The sequence below is a fragment of the Nesoenas mayeri genome (assembly GCF_963082525.1).
Source record: "Nesoenas mayeri genome assembly, chromosome: 1".
Lineage (NCBI taxonomy): Eukaryota > Metazoa > Chordata > Aves > Columbiformes > Columbidae > Nesoenas > Nesoenas mayeri.
In genome coordinates, this window is record NC_137541.1 from 118531731 (window position 1) to 118554845 (window position 23115).

General features: G+C 44.4%; 2 protein-coding genes across 6 annotated transcripts in view; both read left to right on the forward strand.

Annotated features, from left to right (window-relative positions):
- LOC308047190 (cystathionine beta-synthase-like) overlaps positions 1-14331 on the forward strand; it is a 29758-nt gene extending 15427 nt beyond the window's left edge. For all 5 annotated transcript variants that reach the window (XM_080355497.1, XM_080355499.1, XM_080355498.1 and 2 more), the window contains 10 exons: positions 448-517; positions 1276-1367; positions 2192-2317; positions 2968-3052; positions 3240-3345; positions 4187-4264; positions 4986-5120; positions 6071-6179; positions 8585-8669; positions 10356-14331. In XM_080355497.1, the coding sequence (XP_080211623.1) occupies positions 448-517; positions 1276-1367; positions 2192-2317; positions 2968-3052; positions 3240-3345; positions 4187-4264; positions 4986-5120; positions 6071-6179; positions 8585-8669; positions 10356-10465 (996 nt within the window). In that variant the 3' untranslated portion in view covers positions 10466-14331. The remainder of the gene's footprint in view (positions 1-447; positions 518-1275; positions 1368-2191; positions 2318-2967; positions 3053-3239; positions 3346-4186; positions 4265-4985; positions 5121-6070; positions 6180-8584; positions 8670-10355) is intronic.
- Positions 14332-16176: 1845 nt separating this feature from the next.
- LOC308045953 (cystathionine beta-synthase-like) overlaps positions 16177-23115 on the forward strand; it is a gene marked incomplete at both ends in the record, with an annotated part of 31704 nt that continues 24765 nt past the window's right edge. Inside the window, 2 exons of the mRNA XM_080353519.1 lie at positions 16177-16225; positions 17955-18013. Of these exons, the coding sequence (XP_080209645.1) occupies positions 16177-16225; positions 17955-18013 (108 nt within the window). The remainder of the gene's footprint in view (positions 16226-17954; positions 18014-23115) is intronic.

Below are 23115 nucleotides of genomic sequence, written 5' to 3' on the forward strand. Positions count from 1 at the left end.
GTTCTTGGCTGACTGCTAAACAGCCTCAGTGTTTCTCTGGAGGAAAAGCTGTATATTGGGCCATCAGCATGCTGTAGGGTAGCAAGCTTTTATAGTCACTAGAGGGCAGCAACGAGCCCATGTTTGGAGAAACTGAATTGGCAGTCCTGCGTGGAAGAACAGGTACAAGGATCGTGTTCTTAAAATAAATTGTTCCACAGACAGGACAGATCTTGGCATTGGAGAGTGCTGGCACCTTAGAACTACTCTTCAATTAGGTCAGTTAGGAAGGCTGTACGTCCCCTTGGTCATTCTGCCCAAGTCAAGATAACAAGGAAACAGTCTAGAAAGACTATATGTACCTGTTGTGGGGCTTGGAGAAAGCTTGTCATGTTCTTGAAATGCCTCACAGAGTGGGTTTTGTTGTTCTTCTAATCTACTTAATGGCTCTTGTATCTTTCAATATAGTACCGTAATGCCAGCAACCCCCTGGCGCACTATGACACCACAGCCGAAGAGATCATACAGGAGTGTGAAGGTACAATTGCTCTACTACTAACCCCCTTTTCAATGAGTCCCTAGTTTTCTCTTACTGTTAGGTCTTTGGAGAATGGGACCTGAAGTGACTGCAAAACACATGGATTTTGATAGAGCAAATCCTTTACATATACTGTGTGTCACTAGAGAATTACTTTATTTCAGTAGTCATAGCAATGAGTTTTTTCCGCATTAGAGAGAAGTGCTTTGGTTTTTAGATTCCTCTGCTTGTGACCAGGTGGAGAAAGCAATGATGCTTAAGTTATCTTTTATTTTTTTTTTTTTCCCCCCAAAAGAGTGCTCATGACTGAAATAGTATTTTTCACATGAAAATGAGAGAGTAGTCATGTTAACAGTTCTCTCAATGGATACCTGTCCCATGCTGTTAGTGCTCATTCAGTAAATTAACTAATATAATGGGCTGCTCGGTCTAAATTAAAGAATGAATTATCTACATCAGCAAATACAGTAGCTGGAGAACTACGGGTGTCAGCTCTATGAGCTACCTCCAGTTCTGTTCAAAGTGCCACAAATTGGTGCCTTGTCAGGTCACTGGGTGGACATTTCAAAACCATTGTTGAAGTAAATGGGGATTGAGCAAGGTAGTCTGAAGGTATGTCTCCTAACACAACTCTTGGGAAGCAAAGAGCCTTATCTTGCCCACTTTTCTTAAAGTCCATACTTAAGTTTAAGTGGGTTTTTAATCAGTCATTCTGGGGGAGATTTCACAACCACTTTCTATCCTTGACCTTTAAACAGGAAAAATAGACATGCTGGTAGCTACAGCTGGCACAGGAGGTACTATCACTGGCCTCTCCAGAAAGCTGAAGGAGAAGTGTCCGGGTTGCAAAGTAAGTGGCAAGTCTAAAGCATTTCTCTTTAGTGGGGTGAACCTCAAACTGACTCACTTGGCACATCCCATCTCTTGCCAGCTTGCCCTGGGTCTCTGCGGGAAGCTCTTGGATGTTCTTATGTTTTCAGACCTTTCTCATCATGCTCTGGTTTAATGGGGGACCAGAGTTCAGGTTTGACTCAACAGATGAAAACTGGTCCCCAGATCTCTTCATGGGGTCTCTGAGAAATGTCCTTCTCTAGTGTGTGCTAGAGCCTTCTGTTTCTTCAATGACTGTGCTTTCACTAACTTGTCTGGACCTGCTGAGGTTTTACCAAGGGAAATTTTCTCTGCACACACCAACCTCTGTGCCTGTCTGTGTGCTGTGTTTGAAGTTGGTATCGTTTCAATCATGAATATTTTCCTATATAGGCAGGGAATGGTAAACAAAAGAAAACTTACCTGCTTACACTTGGCACAAAACGTTTTGGCTGTAATGATGCCTGACATGTGAATAAGGACAATCTTGTCTCAGGGAAACCCTGTCTTTTGTTTAAACAAAACAAAACCTGTGTATAAGAAGTGGTATGCCTCACTGCCTACGGTCTGAGGGGACAGGATGGGTTGCCAAGGGGCCAGAAGCAGTAAAGCATTTTGCTTGTGGGGATGGGAGTGAATGTTGGCGAGAAGAAATGAATAGGAGACTAGGTAGCTGTTGGCTTGGCTGTGTGTGTGCAGCCAATGTGACACCAACAGATGTAATGAGACCAGTGCTCAAGAGTCAATAGCTGTGTTCTCAAAAGCAACATGTCATGGTAACCAAAGTGGGAACTGCTTCTTCAGATTATAGGTGTCGATCCTGAAGGCTCCATCCTGGCTACACCAGAAGAACTGAACAAGACTGACAAGACAATGTATGAAGTAGAAGGAATTGGATACGATTTTGTCCCCACAGTATTGGATAGATTTGTAAGTCATGCTTCTTGGTTTAATACCCTTTGCCCTTTGTTGGGATGCAGAAGTGAGGTGAAAGGTGGAGGAAAAACTTGAAAGTATTTCTTTCAGCTGAAAGGGAAGGGGTAGCAAACAGAACTATTCTTCTTCCCATCAGCAAAAGCAGTCCTTGGAAGGCTTTTGCACTGGCCACATTTGTTTTACAATGTTAGGTGGAAATGATGTGAGCAGATAACATTTTCCTAGAACACTGTACTTTTGTTTGTTTGTTTTAATAATAATTTTTTAAAAAGGCAACCAATAAAAAAAGAAAAAAAAGGTACCCTGACCCTTCCCAGCCACAAGTGGTATGACTATATCCTGACCAGAGCCTGTGGGGAAGCCCTCCCAGAGGGGAGGAAACTGATGCACTCTACCTGTCTCACAACAGCCTGTTCTCACAGCAAGGTTTCAATAAAGAGCCTGTTGTGCTAATGTGATCTTCTTACTTTGGAAAAACAAACAAACAAACCTCTTGGCATTTGGAGAATGGAAACCCAGGCATGTGGCTCAGTAGGGTAGCTGTTACCCGAAATAGTGTGGATTGAATTAACAGTAGTTGTGTTGCTCCCTTAGCCCTCCTCATTTGAATAGACCCTTGTTTCTGTCTTCCTGCCCCTTCCCAGGCAGTGGATCAGTGGTACAAGAGCAATGATGAGGAGTCGTTTGCTTTAGCTCGCATGCTGATCCGAGAGGAAGGACTGCTGTGCGGTAAGAGCAAATATGAATCCTTTGGGTTTCCCTGAATAATATGTGGGCAGCTGTGCAGGTCAGGCAGACCTCCTCCTGCTTCAGAAGCTGTCTTTTTTACACTGGGCTCTTCTTTTGTCTCTCTTCCTCTTTCATTCTTATTTCCCTTATGGTTTGAGAGTTTTGCATCTGATCTGCATTTTGGCAGGTGGCAGCTCAGGCAGTGCCATGTCTGCAGCTGTGAAGGCAGCCAAAGAGCTGAAGGAAGGTCAGCGCTGTGTTGTGATCCTCCCTGACTCTGTCAGGAACTACATGTAAGAACCTGCTTGTTTTCTCCCTGGGAAAAGCGTGAGGCAGTCCCTCAGATCTCCTTACAGCAGTGGCGAGTTGAATTCATATTTCTTATAGCACCCAGTTACCAAAGCAAGGGACATATTTGGGGCACAACTTCTGAGGTATCTAGTAAGGGTCTGATGTGGTGTAGAAAGGAGCTTAGCCCTCTGAAAGGTGAAGTCTATGTTTTGTCTGATTTCCGCATATAACCATCACTGGTTAGCATCTTTCACTGGAAAAGACATACTTTCAGTGTTATATTTATTGGAGACCATGGTATTACCCAATTCCTTGAAGGGTCTGTGTAAGGCTGTCTGTTCTCTCTGCCTGTGTCCGCAGCAGAACACAGCACTGCTGTAGCAGCAGCCAGTGTTGGGGTAAATCACAGGTAGAAGTGCAAAGAAGTGCTTTGAGCTGTGCTGAGAAATAAGTTTCTCTCCTATTGCATTAAAACATAACCCAAAACTAGATGTTTTTAGCTGTATTTCATGACTTCTGTTGCATCCAACACAATTCTAAATGACTGGAAACTGCAGACAGACCTTGCCTTGACACTTCTGCATTCCAGGCTGTTTCTCTATCATGTTGCAAGGGGCTGATTTAGTTGAAGCTTGGTTTTCCATGGGATTCCTTTTTCTTCCTACGAGTATTTCTTCTCAATGTCCCTGGCTGGTAAGCTTGGATGGCAAGTGGCAGTATATTTTCAATTATGCTTTAGTTGTTAGTGGTAGTGAGCTGTAAACAGTTGCCTTGATCTGCTATTAGGTGTGCTGTCAGACATTCAGCCTGCTAATGAACTTTTCACTTCCTGATGCTTTCCAGGTCCAAGTTCTTGAGTGACAAATGGATGATTCAGAAAGGGTTCATGAAAGAAGAAGACGACCTTGTAAAAAAACCTTGGTAAGCATGTTAGACCATTTGGTATTTCGTAAGTCTATTCAATCGTCTTTATGGCAGTGTTAATTTAAAACTCATTTCAAGTTGCACTACTACTTTTGACTTAGCTAATCTTTCATGCTACTGTGTTGATGTATAATTGCAGGTATTAAATAAAATTTGCTTAAATTAGTTGATTTTTTTTTTTCTTCTTTGAGTCGCATAGCAGCAGAAGAAAACTTGGTAATTAATGATTCTTTTTTTTTGATGTGAAAAGGTTTATATCTGAAATGACAAAGTAGTATCTAAAGAACTCTTCTGAGATCAGAGTTCTTGAGTGCAAAGCACTGCAAGTCTACACAGGTGGAGGAGAATCTTCCCTAAATTGCTACCTGTAATGACTGTAAATATGGCTAGCTCTTTCAGTATGAGCCGCAAATTTTCTGTCTAAGATATAAATAATGAAACTATGGAGGTTAGTACTCTCTACTAACTATCTGTAATCCCGGAAAGTAGATGAAATGAGGAAAAGAGTTGCAGTTTTAAAGCCTTCCCAAACTTCAGTGACTTTTTGATATTGGAGAGAAAACTTGAACACCTTGAAGCTTTACTGACTCTGGCTGCATCCTGACTCTTCCTTGCAGCCTTTTGTCATTCATATAGAGTTGAAGGCTACTGGACATGAGCAACTGGTTCCATTCTCTCCACAAGACTTGCATGGCCTTGGTTTTTATTTCATCCTCAGGTGGTGGAACATCAGTGTTCAGGAACTGAGCCTCTCTGCTCCCCTGACTGTGCTTCCAACTGTTACCTGTGCAAAGACTATTGAAATTCTTCGGGAGAAGGGATTCGACCAGGTACCAGTTGTTGATGAATCTGGGTATGTCCACGTATATCACTATTCATCCATATGTATCACTTCTCTCACCAGGTCCCAAGGGATGACTTTAAATGCTTACTGAAAGTATAATATCCTCTCACTCATCTTTCTTCAGTTACAGTAACACAGTTCAGAAATGTTACCTGAGACACACCACTGCTGGACTTAATATGTTGTCATGCCAGGACTGTCTTGCCCTTCACATAATAAGCTTCTGATGATTGTTGGGATATACTTTCTTAGTGTGTCTCTGCAGGATAACTACACTTTTTAATAATAGCTATTTAATTTAACAAAGCAAAAAAAAAAAGAATTAAAACAAGCAACCCACAGCCTACCCATCTCCACCACAGCTTTTACCCAATTTCTTCAGAACACTGCATTATAGTGCAATGTTGTAGTGACCCTTATAAACGAGGGTGCCCCAGTAAGCTGGCCTTAGTACCCTGTAGGTCTCCTGCAGGACGGGCTGAATAATGAAGAGTTGCTCAATTACTCTCCAGTTAGAGTTAACTCAATGGATTAATTGTTATAGGTCATCCCAACATCCTTGCAGGGAGAAGAGGAATGGGCAAAATTGAGGCAAGCATGTCTCTGGCCCTGTCACACTTTTCAAACAGACAGATGAGGGCATAAATCAATGAAGTTGGCCTCTTCAAAAGTGGCCTCAGATTGCAAGAAGCTCTCTAGTTGCAAGAACTAGAGATACAAAGAGCCTGATGCTCAAAAGGGCCAGACAACCACAGCACCTCCTGGCTTCTTGTGTGAATCTCCAGAACTTCTGAGAACTGGACTCTGTCTCCTGCAGAGGCACAGGATCCAAGTACACCATCAATAATGTTGCTTTATACCATGAAGCAGTTGAACTGACTTCTCCAGGCTGGCTGAGAGTGGATGCTTTTATCTAAAGGAAGATTGTTCAGCCCTATCTTCTCCCTCTCTTCCCCCAGGGTGATTTTGGGCATGGTTACCCTGGGTAACATGCTTTCTTCGCTGCTTGCTGGAAAAGTTCAGCCTTCTGATGAAGTCAGCAAAGTAATTTACAAGCAATTTAAACAGGTAAGCAGATATATAGTACAACTCCTAGTTCTCTGGCTTAAAGTACTACAGTAGGTGTTCTAACACTACAATGGCATCAGGTTGGTAAGGTTTAGCTGGGACCATACAGAGCAGCTGTTATTGAGCACAGATGTGTTCTAAACTCTGCCCTAGGTCACTCAGTAGCTCCCAGGTTTGTGTTGTGGCTCTTCAGCAGGCTTTCTCCTAGCATGCTTGTCCTTTCCTCCTTCCCAAAACCCCTCAGCACAAATCTGGGCAATGTAACAATCCAGGGGAAGAGACAGGAAGATGTTGAAATCACGCTTGTGAATTTTCATATTAGCTACAAAAAAGCAACTGTTTGCCTTTTGTATCAGATACCTCGCTGAAACAGGAGGATGACTACTGAAAGCTGATGTTGTCAAGATATGTGGATTTTGATCTTAGCCACTTTCTCCTGTCAATCCAATGTGGTGTGCCAAGATACCACAACTTCCTAGCTGTATGGCTGCTCTTCTAAAATATATGTGATGTCGTTGTTGCTTTGCTTCTCTTGCAGGAAAAGAATTTTGTTTTTAACATGGAATGCTTGTCCTACTTTCCACCAGGCTTTTAGTTTCAACACCATCTTATAGGATACGAGATGCTGTATTCTGCATGTATGTGTAATGCTGCCATTCAGCCTACAAACTACCAACCTCCTGAGGCTGAGAAAGGATGCTAGTTCTTTATGGACAAATGTAAATGTATTTTTTCCTTCCCAGACAAATAATCAAGCATCAGATGGAAATATAGTGTGTAAGAAAACTGCTTAGTTCATGTTCTCCCTCACTTGGACACCTTCAGAGTTTCTGGAGCTGGTGGTGTGCGACCATTTCTGTGGCTACGCTGGTGTTAGCTACAGCAGCCAATTCTCTGCACTTCTGAGGCTGTGGCTTTCTTCCATGTGTAGCTTGAAGCTTCTCACGCTTCTTCAGTGAAGAACAGCATAACCATTTATTTTCTCTTTAGTTCTGACGTTTTTCTTGGTGGAGGTTGGAAGGAGAGTGACACAGAAGTGGTGCTACTGATAACATGCTAACTAAAAGCATCAGTCATTGGTTATTTTTCCATTTGAAGTATTGTGTATTTTGTGTTTCTTACCACTTCAATCAAGCTTATTTGGTTGGTTTGCTGGTGAAACTGGGAAAATGGATCATCTGTGTCACTGAAATGACTGTCCCAGGACATACATTTTTTTTTTTTTTTTAAAAAGTGCCTAAAAGTGACAGAACTCATGGACAAAATTTTTAGGGAGATCAAACAAGCAGTAGTGAGAGAGGTGAAAACTTTGTGGGAATTCTGTTTAATTTCCATTAAGCATTTCAAAACATGTTTATGTCTTCATTGATTGTCTCAGTGCTACCTATGGGCTGCTTGTCCTGGTTATCTTTAGCCTGCCCAGTCCCTGAAAACTGGTTGATTGGTTATACACAATCATATGGCAAAGGGCTCTACCCCTTCAGTGAGCTTTGAACTTAGGTTCAAAAATTAGACTTTGCATGTACATTTGCACAAAACTTCTTGTTGGTGGGGACTGACAGCTGCAGCTTTTTTAATCTGTAGCCCAAGACTTGACTTTGCTATAAATTGCTTTAGTCCCCTTTAATGAAAGTATATCAGATGATGGGTGCTGCAGTTACCTGGGAGAGTAATCTGGGCAATAGACCTATTGCTGCCACTGCTTAAAGTTAAAGCATGTAGGATTAATTTTTCTATGTGTTCTTTCAAGTGATTCCAGCAGGTGATCAGGTGTTTCAGAAGGCTCTGTATTATTTCTGCAGAGTCAACACAAGGTGCTTTCTTCTGTAGTCTAAGCAAAGCTGAACTTCACTAAAAATGACTTCTTAATTCTCAGTTCCTCGATTTGTACCTGAACACAGTGTTAGCTGGACAGTCTTCATCCATGGTTTTGGTTTTTGCTTGTTTGGGATTTTCTCTTCGCTTGCTGCCTTTGCAGATTGTATTCACTTCTACAGTGATTTGCAACCTGATTCATTAACTTTTTCCCAGGCTTGCTAGAGTAAAATCACCAAGTATAATTAGTTTTATGGTAACTTCTTTTGTTAGACACAGAGAACATTTGACCTTTTTCATTACCATTCTTCAGATATTCCATATGTTCAGTATATTCATTATGGTTACAGAATCAGAATGAATAACTTCATGTAGTGCTTCATTTTTGTTCCACTTTCTTGGAAATTAGAAACAAAGAAAACTGATCTTTTAAGCTGGCCTTGATTTGCTAGTGTTTTACAGTACTTCAGATGGGGGCAGTATAGAAATGCTGATGTATTGTTTTTAATACTGCACAAAGTATATGAGGATTATCGACCACTAAACATATAAAGGACTGTTTTATTCAAGTTCTGTAACTCTCTCCTCAGATTAACCCAAAAGACAGCTTGGGGAAACTCTCTCATATCCTGGAAATAGACCACTTTGCTCTAGTGGTTCATGAACAAATTCAATGTGAGTATGATGTCCTGCACCTTGTAAGAAGTAATATTTGAGTGGTAACAAGAAGCAAGTAGAAGTGTGAGTGTGTTAACAAGTTTTGAAAAAGCCAGATCCTCTTTCTGTGTATGTAACCATGTGTTACTAACACTTAGTAAAACACCAACACTGTAATTCTTGTGGAGTAAATGTTAAGTCCATTAATAACCACACATACTATAATGCACCTGCTTTTGGAGCAAGTTACTGCTCAGAATCAAATCCCAGAGTCTAGTCCACTGTGCAGTGGTTTGTTAGTAGCAGTAGAACAGTGAATAAGTTCTTGCAGCACAGCTGATCTTTGCTTCTTCCTACTCCTGCCATGCAACTTCCAGCAGTTCCATCACAGGGAGTGTCCCAGGTGAACTAAACTTCAACTCCTTCCTTTTCTAAAACAAAACCCTTGTTATAACTTCATAAAATTTAATAAGATCTAGATGTCAACACTGCCATGAATTGTCTCAAGACAGCTATTTCTTTTTCCTGTTTATTTCATTTAAACTAACGTACTCTTGATGTTTTTCCTCCAAACTCTACTTTTCTTCGTCCTTCTCAAAATTCTTTACACTCTCTCCTTCATGAACTGGACAGGACTAAATAAATCTTCAAAGCTAGGGTGTATCACTGTTACATGTGAATAACATTTTTCCTGTTTTATCTTACTTATAGCAGGCAACTTGCAAAATTACAAACACTGAGAAACTAGACTAAAAACGATATTAAGACTCACCAGATAAATTTATCTGACAGCTATCTCCATTATAACTGTAAATGAAGAATAGTTATAAAATTTGAGCTTGCTCCTGTCAACCTCCATAAGTATGTGCTCTTGACTCTGCTGACTACTTCTAAAGCTGGAATCTCACAGGACGCTTGCAAGGGAACAAAGACTGAGTAAATGAAAAGTCCAGGACAATCCAGCTGGCTGACCAAACTGAGTATATAAGTAGGCTAAACATCTCAATACAACCAGACTTTAGAACAGGGAACTTAGACCATAAATAAAGGATCAGAGGTCACTTGGCCACTTGGTTCCCAGGTCAAAGGCTTATGGTCACCATGAAAAATTACTTGAATCTGTGCTCCCAATGCAACAGTGATTAGGTGGTTATGATTTTTGGATATAAATGCCAAGATGTTGTCTTGTGTGTGTGTTTTGTTTGTTTTATACTAATTCTGTATTTGACAGTGGTATAGGAAGGTAGGAGTGTCACATGTCCTCCTCTGGTGGCCCCTGGTTCCAATGGGAAAATATCAGCTTGCAGTTTTTTAAGTAGAGCCACAGAAACTAATGTATGAGGATAATACACTTTATAACAGAGGATTTGGTTTGAACTGAAATGTAAAGAAAAATAAATCTGATGGACCCTTATCCTTCCTTCATAACATTTAAGTTTCTATACCCCTTTTGTTGAGGAACCTTTCTGAAATGAAAATCCTTGCCACTTCCTCAGTGACTGTTGGTCAAGATGCCATTTGGGTTCCCCCTCAATGTACAAGGGTCATCAGTGGTGACCAGCTCCACCAGCAAGCCCTGACACGTGAGGCTGGGTTGGCTTGAGCACCCATCTTTATAGACAGTGCCATTAAAACCAAGTAGGGTGGGGTCTTCTTGTGGCTCCTAAAGCCAAAATCCACTTTTTTTTTTTTCCTTCTGTGTAGATCACACTGATGGTTCCTCCAGTAAGCGGCAGATGGTGTTTGGCATCGTTACAGCCATCGACCTGCTTAACTTTGTGACTGCACGAGAACGGGAAAGAAAGCCCAACTAAAGTCAAGTAGCAACGTGGAGCCTCTTCAACAACATTTTGCAATCTCCAACAAAGAATCAGGTTTATTTCTTAGGTAGAATGGTCTGTCCTTAGAGTGTGTCTTGTTTGTTTGTTATCTATCCTTGTTTGTTATCTATCCTGGTGTCAGCTACACAGCCAGTGCATTGCTGTATTGCACAGCTTTCGTGGACTTCTTTCTTCATCAGATTACACAGTAATTCTTATCAAGACCATTTTTTTAACCTATACACAGATGTAAAAATATTGCCTAAATTAACTGTTATGTTCTTTACTTGTTTTATCTAAAGTGTGGCTTTCCAAAACATTGTTTCAGATTCATAAAATAGAGTTACTGAAGCAGAGACCGAAGAGAGCTCTGGAAAGTTTTGGGTTGGGTGATTTGTGTGTGTTTTTTTGAGTTTGTTTTGGTGTTGTGGGCTTTTTATTTGTTTGGTGGTTTTTTGGTGCAAGAGTGTTAAGTTAGGTAATATCTGTATGGAGACAAAAATGGGATTGGGGCATGGATTGAAGAAAGGAGGGTTTCCGTTTTGGTGACATAAATGTAAAACAGGAGGAAATCCTGAGGGCTGGGTTTGAGGCTTGTTTCAATGAGTTGCTCTCAGGAAAAACGGACTTGAGTGGAAGCCTGCCAGTGAAGTGACACACATAAACTAGTGACTTTGTTCTGCACAGTGCACCAGCTTTCACTGCAAAGGCAGGCCTTTCTCTTTTTTCCAGTTGTACACTGATAAGTAAGCACAAGTGAAAAGATTAGAAGGTAAGATCAAGCTTCTTGCCTGAAGGTTTTTGAAAATCATGCTGTTTCATCCAGTACCTTCCCCTTACCTCCCCACCCTCTTATTTATCTTAAAGTGCTTCTTTTTATGCCTGTTTTAGATGAACCAAAGGTATTGTGTCAAGAGCTGTAAACTCTTTCAAGTCCTATTCAAGTGCTCCTACACTGTAGTGCCTTATTCCAGGAGAAAAACCCTACTGTTAATTGGATTCACTGTAGTGAAGTTTGGAAGTAACTGGAAAACATGGTGTGAGCAGGTACTGTCAAGACCAATATGCAGTAGGTGTTTTTCAGTCGTGTTTGACTTGTGTGGCTGTGAGAAGGTTTGGCACTGACAGCCCCATCTATATGCTGCTGTGCTGGGGCTGCTGACTGCAGCTGGTGGCAATGACAAGAGGCATCACCCTGTGGTTACAGCGGAAAAGCAGCTGTTCTTCATCTTCATAAGAAAGAAGGGTCTATAAGGAATATGGGGACAGACATTTTAGCAGGTTTTCTTGCAAAAGGATGAGGGGTGGTGGTTTCAAACTAAAGGAGGGCAGATTCAGGCCAGACACAAGAAAGAAATTCTTTTACAATGCGGGTTGTGAAACCCTGGCCCAGGTTGCCCAGAGAGATGGTAGGTGCCTCATCCCTGGAGACATTCCAGGCCAGGCTGGACGGGGCTCTGAGCAACCTGATCTAGTTGAAGATGCCCCTGCTCATGGCAGGGGGGTTTGACTAGATGACCTTTGAGTGTCTCTTCCAACCCAAACTATTCTATGATTCTATAAAGACTGCTCTAATCACCTTCTGACTGGCCTTTTGCCAATAATAAGGTTTTTGATCAGCAAGAGCAACACTTTTCTTAGCTTGTCTCTCTACTGAAGTAGAAAAATACTATTTAGGCTGGGGCCATTGCGGGTAGGATAACAAAGTCTTTTAGAAGCTGAAAGCCAGGAGTTGTGAGTCAGCTAAGAGAAAACAAAAGGACTAGTTACAAATAAAAAATAATACCTGCTGTATATAGATTTATTTGTACCTTGCTGGCCTCCCTGTGACAGTGGAATTTGTTTTCCATTTTGGCAGTACATTGTCAGAGGAGAGAGGTGGTGGAAGCCACCTCGTTCCATCTGGGCTGAGCGTTTGCAGTTGTGCCTTGGGTGATACTGGCCTGGGGGAGGGAGGCAGGATCTCAGAAACAAAGAAGTGACACCAGTAATAGTGTCCATCTGCCAGCAGTGACACAGGCTCGTTTGATTTCTACCTGAATCACTCTCAAACTTGTGAATGTTAAAAACTCATTGTGATAGTAAAAGGCCTCAGACTGATTTCTGATAGCATTCACCAGTATGGCATTAAAATGTTACGTTTATTCTGACCTTGTTCAGTTTATTTCCTTAGATAGTGGCTGTCCCTTCAGATGAGGGCTACTACTGATGTAACATGACCCATACTTACCTTAAACTGTGGTTCAACCATTAAACTCATATGCTTCTTTAAGATTTAAGACATCTTTTCCCAAGGCTCTGGAAAAAAACTACTATGAAGTAAAAAAATGTGCAACTTCAATAATAATTGGTTCTAAAGGATGGCTGAGTTTTGGGTTTGTTTTTTTTTACCTGTATGCTGTGCAGTGATTCCTTTCTCACTGTTTTCCCTCACTGTAGTAGCAACCCTGGCTTGGGTGCTCTGAGCAGTGGAAAGCTGGACAAAGTGAGTATCAGATGGGTGTACCTGTGTGTTAAAGACACTTTTCAAAGTTGGCTTAGCTTTTCTAGGCTAAGCAGCTCTGTCTTACTGCTGTTGCTGCTTGGCAGAGCCTAGTAAATTATCTTTCGAAGTGTGTTTTGCATTTTCAGTTTCATAAATCAATCTCTGTAGTGTTAAAAAACAGGTAGTATTGCTGACTCAGAAAGAGGGGTGGTTAGAGCTGAAAAGGAAGAGGGGATGTAAGCCTAAAGCAATCCAAGTAAGTCAAAGTCTCGAAAGAAACCAGCCTGTGCCACTCCACCTGTGCAGTTTGGTAAGAGCAGGAGCTGTGTCAGGACACAGGAACAGGTTCTACACTGGCATAGGAAGGAAACGACAGCCACCAGCCACTTGACTTGACTGTAGCAACCCTGTTTGACCAGAGGATTTGGGGAAATAAATGGGGTTGCTGAATGACTGAAAAACTTTCCAGAGCTCTTTCTCATAGTAGGGATGAAGGTGACAAAGAGAAGGAGAGGAGGAATCCTGCAAAATTGAAGTTTTTCTGATGCAAAAACTTATGAGTGTGATATATTTCTGCATGTCTGAGAATGTTGTTACTAGCCTGGTCCTGGTTAGTGGTATCAGTAGCTGTATTACTGCTGGATTCATCTCTCTCTTTCAAATACTGTGAGGACCAAAAAAGACATTGCAGTTTGTTTGGTCTTTAACCTGAAATTCATGTCCAGAGCTCAATCAAAGCTGTATTTTTTCCGAAAGTAGGTGCCGATGTCTTCTGTTTACCTGTGCTGGCTAAACAAGTGCTGACCATATGCCTTAAAACTGTTTTGCACATGGATGTTTATATCAACAATTTATGCTGTATTTGTTTGTCACTGTAAGAGAATATCAATCCTTTTGGTCTGATGTTGGCTCTGCAAAAATAATTTTCTTACCTGAAGACAATTGTCCAGTAAACTCTGTATAATATTTTGCAAGCAGTTATCAGGCAATGACTTAAGGATCATTTTGAAGTTGTCATGTCCAGTGTTATTTCCTGCTTCTTGCACAAGCTGTGGCTGACTCCAGAACTCTGTCTAGCTGAGTTTCCTCTAAGCAGCCAGACCAGTCTCATCTGCCCACCAAGCTCGTCACTAAATGGTTTCTGGAAACTTCTGCGCGCTGTTAAGAATTTCACACAATATGCTCACTGTTAGGTGTTGTCTAGCGTTGTCCCTGTCATCCAACAGCCTGTCTTGCTGTGTAGTGTCGAGACACTACCATGGCACAAAGGCAAGTATTGTTATGCTTTAAGGAGCTGGGAAAAATCAATACTATGTTCTGCATTGCACAAATGTTCAGAAATGTACAGTACAAAAGTTCAATAAAAGTTGTTTGATTGCAGAGTGACTCTGGGTTTTTTTTAATGGCATTTCAAGCGGAAAGTGAAATCGACTGTAGACTCTGAGAAATTTCTATTAGCTGCCCAAGACCTCCTGGTTTTAGCATGTGGGCTTAAGGCCTCACTGGGACATGGTCCCATCTCTGGGACTCAATGGGTGAAGGCTGGTGGGTGGAGAAGTGCAGGGGGAGCTTCCTCTGCCTGTCTCGGGTGCCAGTCCTCTGGGTGTGTGGCGTGAACTCCTTGCTGGCTTGCTTGCCTGTGTGCTGGGTTTTCTTACAGGGGCATGGTCCATCTACCTCCTCACACATAGAGTGCTCTGTCCTCAGTTTTATCTTCTCATTCCTGATCCAGTTTGCCCTCCAGCAGCGTGGGGTGACTGACACAGCAGGCAAATGGTACACTAAACTTTCTTTACCTTACACATCCTTTTCATGTGATCTGCTGAAATGCTGTCATTGATGGCAGCAATTGCAGATCACCTTTACCTTCGGGCAGTCCACTCAGAGGCAAAAAGTATCCTGCTATCACAGTCTGATACGCAGAAGGCCAATGTTGCTTCTATGCTCACCTGAGCAAGGAAAAAGCGTTTCAGCAGAAAGGCCAAAGGCTAACCAGGCACAGAGAGCAGGAGGATCAAGTTCCACCTGCCAGCAGGCTGAAGCCATACCTGGCCTGGCCCCTGCCCTCTGCTTCTTCTCTGCATGTGGTTGTGGTCACAAACAGGAAGCTGAACCACTTAAAAAAGCAAGGTAGATCAGGGGTGGCTTTGGCCAGTGCAGCTATTGAGAGAAAGATCCAGGGCTCCTGGGTGTGCCCCAAGGGCGTCCCGTTAGCAGCAGTGCCCAGGTTCAAACGTTGCGTGAAGGGGACAGTGTACACCTCATAATTGCAGGAGAAGGCAAGATGTTTCCTGCGGGCTGAGGCGCTGCCTAATGGCACTGCTGGAACTGAGCGGGCTCTGGCTGCAGAGGTGCCCCTCCTCACAGGTCACAGATGCAAGGAAAATTACTGGGTACAATCTACTGTACTGGCTCTGGAGATAAACGGAGGACTTCAGTCCAGAAAGGTACCTTACAAAAGCAATAAATTCCATTTGGGAAAATAAAAAAGAACACCAACTCATGCTTGTGCTGCTGATGGAATCACTACTACCTTTTGCTACTGCTGGGTAAAGGCAGACGTGTTTGAGCTTTGCTCATGGAATATTCCTGCAGGCGTTTTTTATCTGTACGGGTGTATCAGGAGCAGAGGGAGGTGGCTGCACACACGTGCGCAGGCACAGCCCCTGCCCGGGCACAGGGAGTCCAGCCTTCACCAGGGTGCTGGCTCCACTCACCACAGGGTTAAACGCATACAGCGGGAATGCTCTATGTGTGGGTGGGTTCCACAGAGCTTGGACCTTCTCCCTTAGTTCCTGCCTAAGATGTGCTGCAGCCATGCCCCTGCCCAGCCTTGCACACAGCCACCCATGCTGCCATCCTGCCTTCCAGGGCCATGGCTTGGCTTCAAAGCTGCCTCAGCTCTGCATGGTCAGCTGCACTGCAAACCACATCCAGCTGAAATGCAGCTGTCTGCCTCCCCACCCTCCCCCGGCCCCACACCACATTACCTCATCAGTGAAATCAGGTTTCTGGTTTGTTTTTCTAGGTGTCCTTAGTGGACGTGGCAACACACGATCTGGATGGCTGGAAGGAGGGCAGGAAGGAGGACTGGGGGCAAGGGGTGCTCAGCTGGGCACCCCTGCTGCATCAAACAGGAGCTCCTGCAAAGCAGGACCAGCCCCCTGCCTAACTCAAGGCCAGGGGAGGGAACGATGGAGGAGAGCCACCTGTTATAGCTATGTCCAGCCATGCCGAGAGTCGCTTGGTGGCTGTAGTGCTGGAGGACAGTGAGTGAGGGAAAGGCCTGCAGGACCTCTGACCCATGGTGTGGCAGTAAGAAGAGCAGCCAGCTCACCTGCCACCACCTGTGCAGCCCTGCCTTAGTCTTAAGGAAAAATCTACCCGTATTCGGGAAAAAAAGCAAGTGCTGTTTACACTGCAGCTTGCACCACTCAATCGATGGCCAAAAATATGCCGTAGCTTCTTCAAACAAACGTACTTTCCTCTTTCACACTTGCCAACTCTCAGGCTTTGAAAAATTGCTGCCTCTTCTAGTCATAACCAGCTGGATTTATGTGCCCGAACAGGGCAAGTGGCCTGCACGGCCCTGTATTCCCTGTGTAGCATGGTGTGTAACAGATGCTTCATGTCCATGAGGAAGCTGGAGTGAAGGGAATGTGCTGATTTGCAGTGAGTCCGCTGCCTTTTGGCCCCATCGAGATACAGGAATGTACTTACCAGACCCATGGAGCAAGCACAGCAGCTCTGACCTGTGAAGGGTGGGAAACTCAGTGTGTTCGGAACTGCTCCTGCCTTGTGTTCCTTCCAGTGTCCTCCTAAGAAAAGCTAGCAGGTCTGCTCTTACCCCACCTGTCTCAGGAGCATTGCTCTCCCTACAGCCACCAGCAATAGATAGACCGTCAAAGGAGGCACATCAGATGCCCTGAAAACCTGCGTGAGTTGTACAAGCAAATGCTGACCTCTCCTGAAATGGGTGGGTGTGAATGGCTTCTTGAATGCAGTTACAAAAAAGGAAATTTTCCACCCCATTTCTGCCTTGGACTGTGGCAGGCTTGGGCTCATGCACCTCACACTGAGTACATCACTCCGTCATACAGATCCCTGCCGAGGGGAGGCTAGTCATGAAATGCAGCACTGCTCAGAAGCATCAGTGGGATCTAGCCACAGGCAATTTTTAACTGTTTTTGGTAAGACTTAAACTACAGGGAGGAGGGCTTAATAAAATCCATATTCTGGACAGATGGCACATGTCCTGTTTCAGCTGGAATAGCTCTGCACTAAAATAAGGATTTTACATCGAGTGTGTTGAACAGGTGAAAAATATATTTAACAGCAAGTAACATCCTCCTTTTTTTCCCAGTTTACCCACGTAACTCAGCAGGTGTTATGATCAGTATTCCAACTCACAGTCCTATTCAGCTTGACCAGTAGCATTTTCGATCCTTTTCTCTGATGGCCAAAGATAAGCCAAGAGCCAAGGAAAGCCTTCGGCACTGAATTCTCTGCTGGGCCTTCCCAGAACATTACTGACCCCGCTTCTCCTGGCAGCCTATCAAGCCCTACCATGGAGCTTCAAGTGCTTTGACGAAGCTATTTCGATTATTAAATTACATGGGAGGGGAAAACGTGGATTTCTTCCTGCTTGGTACCGCAGAATCAGGAACATTTTAAAATGAGATTGTCTCCTCTGGGAGAAAAAAATCAACAGAGGGGTGGATCTATGGTCATGAAAGATCTCTCCTTCCAAGCACCCAGAAGTAAAATCTGAGTGCTGTATCCATTCCGACCCTGCCAAGATGAGTACTGTGAAATTACCTCTGCAAAGAGTCTTTTCAGTGATGCTTTAAAAGCAGCGGCCCTCCCTCTGTGCATGGGCATGATCTCTCCTGTCCCACTTTCTTCTGAGAGCCAGGAGCCATCTCAGTGCTCGCAGTCACCTCCATTACCCCTTGTGCATCCCTCTCCTTTTATGGCCCGCTGGCTGGTTCTCTCCAGCTGCTGCTTCCAAGCTAAGGATGCTGCCGTCAAGTCAGCGGGATCCTGCAGGGATCAAGGTAAGTGGGATCCTGCAGCTTCAAGGTAAGAGTTCAGATAAAGGGCAGGGCAGTGTGAGCTGTGCCATGTGCTCTCCTGCGTTTTTTCCACTTAGTAGCGCTTAAACGCAAACGCCGCAGAATGGCAAGGTAAGGTTGGGTACTCACGGGCCACGTTTTTATTATGTGCGTGGGCTGCGCATGGTGTGCAAGTGTGCATGGGCAAGTGCCTGCTGTGTCTGTGTGGAGTGGAAGCGTGACAAGGGTGCCAGTGCACACCCCAGCCACCCCCTGCAGACCAGATCCTCCTCAGCTTTTAACCCAGGCACAGGCAAAGCAGGAAAATCCATGTCAGAACACCCACCGTCCTCACCTACCGGGGGCAAAACTGGCTGTGGCGTGCCGGTAGAGCTCATGGTGCTGAGTCTGAGTGCATAGCAGCTCTGGGGATGGTGGTTGTGGGCAAGTTTATTGAGTATTTTGAGCAAATTTAGCTCACAGCTTTTACCTTGCTCAAAATAAAAAAAAAGGGGGGGGGGGGGGAGGAGGAGAAGGGGCATGGGGAAATTTTTTTCGAAGTCCCCAAACTTGTCATCGAAATATTTTCTGAAGAAAATTATTCACGAACATAAAATTCATTAAAACAAGTGTTTTACTTCAAAATGATCTCCTGCCTCTCCAGATGCCCATCCATCCATATCTCTGTTTCATTTTAAGGTGAAAAGATCTCAGTTTCTTGCCGTTTGGTCTTATTTTTCACTGTGTCTTCACTTGGAGCAGGCGCTGCTTCAGGAGGTAGCCAGGAAGGGGTGGCTGGGTTATCCTGTAACTGCAATACCCAGAAAGCACAATTCTTGCTAGGGTTAGGGTTATTTGCGGCCTCTTTATGAGAGACTTGCATGCTCTGTGTCACATCAGATAGCCCACAAGATTTTTTGACAATGGATTACCTCTGGCAATGTTTTCCAGAGAGTTCATTTATTGCAAAAAGACCAAAGGTAATGGCATTCCTGTGCTAATACCTACAACAGTCGTGTCTTTGAAAGGTTTAATTCCAAAATAAGCATTCCAATAAGCCTTATTTTCGCCTGATCATCTAAGTAGTGGTGAAGTTTCCTTCATGACTGTGTTTTGGGGGAGCATGGCCCCAGCCTGGGCCTGGTGGCTGGGAGGGAGTGGAAAAAGAAGGGACTGAAATTCCCATGGACTCTTCCTCTTCCAGTAAATCTGCATTCAGATATTTTCCTAATTGCCCTGCTGGCGTTTGGGAATCACCGCAGTGCACAAGCTGATCGCTGTGCTCAGCTGATTTACTAGTAAAGCAGTAGCATGAGGAGCTTAAGAAAAGAGAGGTTTAGGGCTGGAGGCAGAGTGGAGACCAACCCTATGTTCCCAGAAGACACAGAGAGTCCATATCAGACAGCACCTAATGTAATATGCCATTTCTGTCATTGCTTATGCCTGATTCAGCAAAGCACATGCTGACACAGACGAGACAGGTGGAAGCAGCAGGTTCAGTATGAAACACAAAATCAGCTCAGAAGCCCCATTCTAAAACCATCACAAAATTGCTGGGCGATGGGTGGAGAGCACTTCCGAAGATAAATGTGAATTAAAATGGACACTAAATCACTTTATATATATATATATCTTTATATCCCAATCATTTATGCTCAGAGAGCAATCAGGTGCTGGGCATAATAAGGCGTGGGGCAGGACCCAATCAGCGTCCCTGCACAGAGCGCTCACCGCTGCTCATTGGTGTCCCCAGCCACCCGGCACGTATAAGCCCTGGGCTGGAGCACGGCAAAGGCACTCCGCTGATACGCTGAAGGTGGTAAGTATGGCTTATCTGTCACCAAACACACAGCTTTTTTCTATTGGGCAGACTGCATGGGAGCCGTGCCTGCTAACCAGGTAACTTTGCTGTCGTGGAGATGCTTAAAAAGAGGAGGAATCTGGTAGCTGCTGCTTCTCAGCCTGTTCAAAGGTTGACTCTGATCCGGGGAGTGTCTGCACTTTCAGCAAGATCTGAATAAATGTGAAAACTGGGGAGGTCCTGGCTTTACATGCAAGGTCGGTTGGGTGGTGGAGCAGGTTGCCTGGAGAGCTTGTGCAGTCTCCATCCTTGGAGGTTTTCAGGACCAAGAGGACAAAGCCCTGAACAACCTGGTCTGAACTTAGCACTGACCCAGCTTTGAGCAGGTGGCTGAACTAGGGGCATCCTTAGGCCCCTTCCAGCCTGGGTCACTCCATGTTTCTGTTAAATCGATGTTGCATTTGTCTTGCTCGGTAACAGCAATACCACTTCTTTACAATAAAGGAAGAAAATAGCATTTTACTTTGAATGGGGCAAGCTCGTAGGTAACTTTCTTGACCTTGCTGAGTTCATCTTATTTTCCTTCAGTCTACTTAATAAGCGTCTTGATTTTATCCTTTTGAAGTTATCAGTGCAGCCTGATAACCTAATAATTGCAATCACCTTTCAGCAAAGTACTCTATAAACATTAGCCTGTGCTTTTCGTCATGTGTTTGCAGTAAGCGGCAGCAGCTGCAGAATTGTGTGTTATCACATCTCATTTCTTGGCTTGCATCCCAGCTCCAGTGGATATTTCCATTTATCCTTTGTCCCATCTTGTACTATCTCAAGATTCTTCTCTGTTTAGAAGAGAGTAACGGGGCCAGTACAGGACACCTACAACAGGCCAGATGTATTTGATGGCTGAGCAGATGATAGCTGAAGCCTCAGGCAGGGATTAAGAGCAGTATTGGGACAACAGTAAGATCTTCAGTAACCAAGAGAGGACATATCTTTGCTTTGTGTTTTAAGGTGACTTGAAACTGCACTGGGAGGCAGCATGAGGAGATGTTTGCACTGCACATTGCTTCTCTCAGCCATCCTTGGCTGCAGTCAGACTGTCCACAGTGGTGCCATGCCCCTTTCTACCTTTACTTTCCACACAGCCTGCATTGTCACGGGGTTTGACTGCTGACCCATCAGCAGGGGAGTGCCTCGCTGGTGTCGTGTCAAGGCCTCCAAAAGATGGGAAGGTCAGACTCTTCTCATCCTTTGGTACCATTTCAGGTTGTTGGCCATATTGCATAGGTATTGTTGGGGTTCCTACACTTCAGCCAGTGTTTAAGGTTACCTTCAGAACCCCAGGGGTTTTTGACATTACTTAAATATGAATCCAAACCTATGGCACAGCTCTGCAGAGATGGATCCATATGTCTGGACACTGACATCTATGCAGACCTGCAGCACCCTACCAGGAATTAACCAGCCTTTGAGGAAATACCTGAGAAATGCTCCAGCAGAGAGGAATGTAGGTTTTAACCTAGTCAAGGGGCAAGTATTGTTTCTTTGTTCTCTGGGCCTCTAGAAAATGTGTCTTTACCCACTTTGGATGAGCAAACAAAAGAAAACCCCCACTGTTGCCGTTTTCTGATATCAGATGTTAAGGGAACTGAACACAATAAGTAGAATACAACTTTATTTTAGAAGGTGGAAAGCCAGTAGTGGTCTTGTCTCCATGCAGCAGCACAGCATGCTGCCTCCAACAGTTGGCTTTAGGGCTGGCTTGGCTGCTCCTGGCAGGGGTGATACTGGGGACTGTGGCCCTTCTTGGCAGTGGTGGGGTAGCTACTCAGATGCTGCCATTCCTAGACTGGTGCCCGAGGGGCTCTGGGTGCTCCTTAGTCTCCAGGGAGGTTGCCCACATTCAAGACCAGGCTGGACGGGGCTCTGAGCAACCTGATCTAGTTGAAGATGTCCCTGATCATGGCAGGGGGGTTGAACTAGATGAGCTTCAAAGGTCCTTTCCGACCCAAACTATTCTATGATTCTATGATGCGGGGCCTGGCAGGACGCTGTCCCCACATCTGGACACATGGTGTTGGCTCAGCTGAAATGTGAAGTGGCTCTGGGGCTGTTGCCCTGAAGTGGGGGTGCAAACTCCTGCCTGGAGGGGGGCTGGTGGCACCAGGCCTTCTGCAGCTATCCTCACAGCTTGATGTCGCTCCCGCAGATGTCCATGGAGAAAGGTGTGGTGCATCCACACAGCCAGGGCTGGAGGGGAGAGTGTGCTTGTGTGGGGTCCCACAGCTGATGCTGGCCTTCCCGGGGGGCCAGCACTCATCAGGGTAGGTAGCTGCATAGTAGCAAAGAGGGAAAAGACCCACAAAAGCAGCCCTAATAATTTCAGCCTCCTGCCTCTCCTGTCTTTCCACCCCACCACAAAATGGTAGAGATGGGCATTATAAAAAAAACCAAAAAAACAAAAAAACAACCCCAAAAAAACAACCAAAAAATCCCCAAAACTTGTAAAATCTTGTTTGCTAATATTTTAGTTGGTAACTACTGACCTCAGTTGTGAAAGCGTGTTAACTACCTCTGATATGCTGTGACTTATCTCTTCTTTACACACAAGTGACTTTTGCTCCTTCCCAGTTAATTCATTAGGTAAATAAGGATTTGCCTGGGGACATACACTCAAGGCCAACACAAATCTTGGCTTATGAGAAAATGAACATTCTTTTTCTTGCCTTTAATCCCTCCTAAAAAGCAACAGGTTTGGCAGTGATGGGGAGGAGTACTGGGAGGCAAAGTTCGGTGGGAGAGATTTTGTCAGACTGGCTGCGGGGTCCAGATTGTTTTGGCATGATTGCTCTGCAATCTCTCGCTGCTTTGAGAGGTTGGAACTGGTGTCTCTGGAGAAGGAAAGGTGGCTCATCACTTGGTGTGGAGGTGGCCCAGTGTCCTCTGCCTACTGCCCTTCTCCAAGCTTCAGTTGTGAGGCCAGGCTTGCTGGGTTGCTGACCTCCATCTTCGAGATGCCCTAACACCTCTGGCTGAGAAGAAAGCTCAGCCTCACCCTAAAAGCCATTTCAGCCCTCTGCTATGGCTGGAATAACAGTGAGGTGTATTTCTGTGTTTCAGGGACAGCCCAACACACAGGGAGCAACCCATAGCCCCATCCTCCCATCCAGCGGGGAAAACACCAGGAGAACACAGCACGAACCTCAGTCCTGCCGAGCTGCTGCAAAGAACCTACTGCCAATTCAGTGAAGCAAACAAGACAGCAGGAGTATGGCAGAAATGGTAATTAAGGCTGGCCGTGAGC